The sequence below is a fragment of the Convolutriloba macropyga genome, chromosome 7 (genome assembly GCF_964194025.1).
Source record: "Convolutriloba macropyga chromosome 7, txConMacr16.3, whole genome shotgun sequence".
Lineage (NCBI taxonomy): Eukaryota > Metazoa > Xenacoelomorpha > Acoela > Convolutidae > Convolutriloba > Convolutriloba macropyga.
In genome coordinates, this window is record NC_134474.1 from 70546626 (window position 1) to 70552418 (window position 5793).

The 5793-nt window shown below is 36.3% G+C and overlaps 1 protein-coding gene across 1 annotated transcript in view; it reads left to right on the forward strand.

The window, feature by feature from the left end:
• Positions 1 to 2289: 2289 nt before the first annotated feature.
• Positions 2290 to 5793, forward strand: part of LOC142343125 (sodium-coupled neutral amino acid transporter 7-like) — a 13850-nt gene continuing 10346 nt past the window's right edge. The window contains exon 1 of the mRNA XM_075394813.1: positions 2290 to 2422. Coding sequence (XP_075250928.1) covers positions 2290 to 2422 — 133 coding nt within the window. The remainder of the gene's footprint in view (positions 2423 to 5793) is intronic.

Sequence of the window (5793 nt, forward strand, 5' to 3'; positions counted from 1 at the left end):
AGTGACTAAATAATAAATTTTCATCTCAGCTCTTTTAAGAAACAAGAGGATTCTTTATATAAAAACTTGGTTATAAACTTTGAAGACTGTTCAAAGCCTGTAGATTCTTCCTGTTTTTCCAAAGAGTCTTAAGGATAAATTTTAGCTATTTTTTCAAATTGACTTAGTCTAACTCAGAAGGAACTGCCTTAGTACAAAAATATACGGTTTTTTCAGCAACAAGCGATAATTTTGCTTTTTTATCAAGTGGGTCAAACCGAATCAATTTGAGATATAAAATAGCCCAAGTTTCTTGAGATCCGTTAGGTGTAATCAAGAAAAAGTGGCATTGTTTCGTAATCACGAAATGTTCCCAATCACGAAATGTTCCCAACTACAAATTTTTACTTTAAGGATTAAGTATGGCTATTCTGATGTTAACTAAACGGTCAGACTAATTGTGTGACCACCCGGACAAGAATTCATAGCACAAGCATGTATGATAAGAGCTATCCTGTGTTAAAAGTTAGAACATTCAGTAAAGTTCTTGTTTAGTTTTTCTGTGAATGCGGTTGAAGCGTTAAAAAAACTTCAGCCTAATTTAATTACATCTTCCGTTACCACTGGGACTCGAACTGCTTATCAGTTGCTTTCACGTCAACTCTTCCGCCACTGCTGCACATATTGATTCTAAACAAAACTGTATTTGTAAAAAAAACTTGTTGCTTTTACTAATTTTGAACTTCTTTGATGTCTGAGCAATTTAGTTTCAACACAGAAGTAATTTATGTTAGTTTTCGTGATGCTTTGATGGCAGGTAGCTTAACTGTTTCATGCAGTTACCTTTCGTAGCTCATTGTTTAAGAAATACTCGACAAGTTATTCTCATACTCTACAAAAGTAATCTGAAACATCGAACCGTTTTTTAATACAGAGAAAAAATTATACGATTTTGACGTTTTCTCAGTCATCTAATCGCAACTTCTAACTATATGTGATTTGCCTGTTCGATCCTTTAGACAAGCTGTGTCTTGCTGATTCACTCAGATTTAAGACGGTTTGATAACTGCAATAGATTGACTAACAAATGACGATTCCTAATGAAGTTTTTGGTTAATTTCAGACAAATTTTAAATGATGATTTATGCAGTTTATTTTTCTTATACATATCAAAAACTATAAATCAAAGTAACTAAACTACGATAATAAATTTTGCTGGTTGGTGCTTTTTAACGAAAAAGGTACTTCAAACCAAAATTCAAAAGGGCTTATTGTTCACCATTGACAGACGTTTTCTGCCACGCAAAGGCACCTCAAGATGAGGTGCGCGACCTAAACCGGCTCTGATGAGAATGACTTGCTTCGCTTTCAGAGGTACCAGAACATCCAGGCCAAAGTTGACTCTGATTTGACCATCTTGAGTCGTGTACGGGGGGTATCATACCAAATTGGTTCCAGGACAAAGTCTGTCGCACACTTGAGGTAGCCAGACAAAAATTTTATCAACTGAATAACCAGTCATCATTGAAATAATGTATGCTTTCTGATAAGTAGACATTTTTTAATATATACTTTTAAGAGTTCTCCATTTACAGATTATAACTGATAACAAAAAACATTTCAGCTGAACACCATTAACCATAAATTTTTAGCGTGGTCCTAAAAACTCATCAGGTCAAATTAGGAACTGTCTCTTTGGGGGTTCATCAATTTCTGTTTATCAATGTACTGGTTGTTTTAATCGGTGCCTCTGATAGGGGTAGCAAAGGTTTCTGGAAAGCAATAAAACAAGTAACGAATGAAAACGAGCCCAAACAAAAACAAGCAGAATACCCTAAACTCTTCTACAAAGATTGCGTGGCGGTCACAGACAAGGAAAAAGGTGAAATGTTCAAACGTCTGCTAAACGACACAATGGAAAATCACGAAACAGATTCGTCAATAACATCTGAACTCTGCGACAACATTGAAAACCAAAGCGAAATTAAACACAATTCAAGACTTTGACCAGCTTGGCATTGTGGTTACAGCAAAGGAATATGATGAAATCTTGAAAAATTCCGGAAAAACATGGCCTGCGCCAGACAAAATTTGCTGAAAACTGCTTAAAGACGTACCTAAGAATTTTAAAGCCTTTGCATGTCTCCTCATACCTAGCTCCATAAGCAACTCAGTATGTTCCAGTTAATTGGAAATAATCACAGATTAAAATGATTCCAAAACAAGCCAATGGCCGATGGAAGGCCAACCAACCCATTAATTTTACAAATTTCCTAGCCAAAATATGTGAAACTGTTGTGAAAAATAGTTATGGAACATTGTGATAGTCAAAATGAATTCGGCGAGAATCAGAGTGCTTACAGGGGACAACGCTGTACCACAGACGACTTCAATAAACTCACTCAGTACGCCAGTGAAGCCTTCCAGTGGTCTCAAATGATTGGTGCGGTATGCTTGGATGTCGAAAAAGCGTTCGTTGTTGTATGGCGCCTAGAACTCAAATTAGAAATTAAATTCGTTCACAAATTAAATTCAATTGGGCTAAATAATTCTGTTATAAAAAGGATAAATTCCTTTTTATTGCAAAGAAACGTTTCTTGCACTGAAAATTTCCACTGTCAGTAGTTATTGCAGCCCGACAGCTGGAATAACTCAAGGGAACTCAATTTATTTCTTTTCTCTTTCCCATATACGTCAGTTGATTGCCTCAAAACGAAGCCAAATCTCACAGTTCGCTGACTTTTTTGCCCTCTACTACAGGTCAAAATCCCCCAAATTAATTGGAAAACTTCTCCAATCATCACTGAACAGTCTAATTGATTGATGTGACTCACAGAAAAAAAATAAACCCAAATAAAACTCATCATCTGATCTTGAAATACCCCTCAAAAGAGAAATCTTCTCTTGAACTCAACATAAAATAGTATCTATTAAAAAAAAACCAATTGATAAAATGCTTCGGTATCACTTTCACTCCCCACCTCAAGTGGAAAAAACATTGCAGAGATTTAGTACGAAGACCGAACAGCACGCTATTTCAACACTAGAAGCTAAGTAAGCTAAAAGTTAACGAAGAAAGTTTGAACAAAGAATTTTGTTTTACAAATCCTGGATCCGACCCTTATTTCTGTACTCAAACGCTTGCTGGCTGAATCACTTACAGGCCCTTGTTAAAAAATTACGAAACGTGCAAAACCGAGCACTGCGATTTTGCCTCCGAAAACGAAGATGGTACCAGGTTCAAAAATCCAACGAAGAGGCAAACTTGGAGCCAGTCACGGAAATGAAGATTGAATTGATCAACGGTTATATTCAAAGTGCAATAAAACTCAATATACTGTCTGTAAAAGAGCTTATATATAAAAAAGACGACAGTGCACACTCATTTCCTGCAAAAGCACTCCTGACCACCTCCATTATTAAAACTTCTAGTCGCATACACTATAGACTAGTGGCTAACATGACTGCTTAGTAAAGGGATCAACCAAACCAAATGAGGATCAATTCCAGTTCAACCTCGGAAATTCAAGGAACTTAGTCTTTGAAACAACAGAAATGGGTTCAATGTCATTTGAAAAGCGAGAAATGAGAACACAAAAAGGAAAAGTAAGGGATCAAAAAACTAAGTACAACAACTAACTAAAAAACTGAGAAACAAATAGTGCATATTAAACGCTTGAAACGGTGGCAGTTGAATAAACACAAATTGTTGTGGAATGGCACTGCTGCGAACAGCTCAAAAATGGTTGAATAAACTACACACAAATACGGTTCGAGTCCAACTCCAGCAAATTTCAACTTACTTCATAGAGGCGGTTCATGCGTTCAATAAACATCTGACAAATTTCAAAGTATTCGAAGAAAATGAAAATGCGCAGTGGTTAACAAACGGTAGAAGAATTAACAGATGAAAAAATATTCGTCTCCTCCGACCGCGGTTTGAGTCCAACTCAGTTACTTCCAACATTATTTAATGTTTCCTTTCTGCTATGCTACAAGAACTACAACGGAACGATCACACTTGTTAAGAGTAATTGGACAACCACTCGCCTAGTCAATTGGTGGCCAGATACAACTCAATAATTGTCATTTTTTGTCCATCTGAATGTGTTCTCCTTATCTGTTCAGCCAGCAGTTCTCCGATTCAATTCGGCGCTGAACAGATCGCAGCTATCATCAATATTTTTTTGGGTAATTAATGACCAACATTTGAGCCTTCTCTTTTTGATGCCTTTTATTTCTACTTCGCTTTGTAATTATTTTTTTTTCCTCGGCACTCCACTGAAAATTAAAAAAAGATCTGTCAGATTAAAAAAACAACAAACAAAAACATTCACAATTGTGCTGCGCGTGGTTTGATCTCAATGGTTTATGAATAAGGTTAGCGTAGCTTTTTAATTGGTTTATTAACTTTGTCGGTTTCATTTTAATGCCTTTTCAAGTCAAAAACAACAATTTTTTTCTCCCACTTTTTATGCTTAACCTAAATATTCCTTCATTTTTCTCCTCGATTCGATTTCAACATTGAAGAAGTATTATTTGCAATCAGGGTCGGTGATCTAAGCCCCAGATTTAATTGCAACGGAGTGAAAACAAATTTATTTGAAAAGCTGAATTTATGTATCAGCGTAAATGAAACATAGCGCGATGCGCTTAGACAAGATCAGAACTGGGCGATTTGGTTCGAAACCGTTCGAATGAATTTGTCAATCTCCATTTTAATTTCGCGACAATTTGAACATTGAAAGCAGGAAGCATTGAAACGAAACACCAGAAGCTACAGCTGTCAACTTAGTGCAGTGAACTTTTACCCAGAAGAACCAAACCATCAGCACGAGTGGTTTCCAGCCCACCAGCTTTCATCGAATTTGTCATATTTTCCTATTCTATTTCATTTTTTTTGTGTTTTATCTATCATAATTACCTGAAGAAATTGTCGCACGCCTTTCACACAATCGACTCGATGATAGCAATCGAACAGAGCCAATATCCTTTGTATATGTCAAGTTCAGCCAGCAGAAGTCATCCATGGTACTTGAAATGACTGAGTGCACCTGAAACTTGTCCATCTGAATCTGTTCTCCTTATCTGTTCAGCCAGCAGTTCTCCGATTCAATTCGGCGCTGAACAGATCGCAGCTATCATCAATATTTTTTTGGGTAATTAATGACCAACATTTGAGCCTTCTCTTTTTGATGCCTTTTATTTCTACTTCGCTTTGTAATTTTTTTTTCCTCGGCACTCCACTGAAAATTACAAAAAGATCTGTCAGATTTAAAATAAAACAAACAAAAACATTCACAATTGTGCTGCGCGTGGTTTGATCTCAATGGTTTATGAGTAAGGTTAGCGTAGCTTATTAATTGGTTTATTAACTTTGTCGGTTTCATTTTAATGCCTTTTCAAGTCAAAAACAACAATTTTTTTCTCCCACTTTTTATGCTTAACCTAAATATTCCTTCATTTTTCTCCTCAAATCGATTTCAACATTGAAGAAGTATTATTTGCAATCAGGGTCAGTGATCTAAGCCCCAGATTTAATTGCAACGGAGTGAAAACTAATTTATTTGAAAAGCTGAATTTATGTATCAGCGTAAAAGAAACATAGCGCGATGCGCTTAGACAAGATCAGAACTGGGCGATTTGGTTCGAAACCGTTCGAATGAATTTGTCAATCTCCATTTTAATTTCGCGACAATTTGAACATTGAAAGCAGGAAGCATTGAAACGAAACACCAGAAGCTACAGCTGTCAACTTAGTGCAGTGAATTTTTACCCAGAAGAACCAAACCATCAGCACGAGTGGTTTCCAGC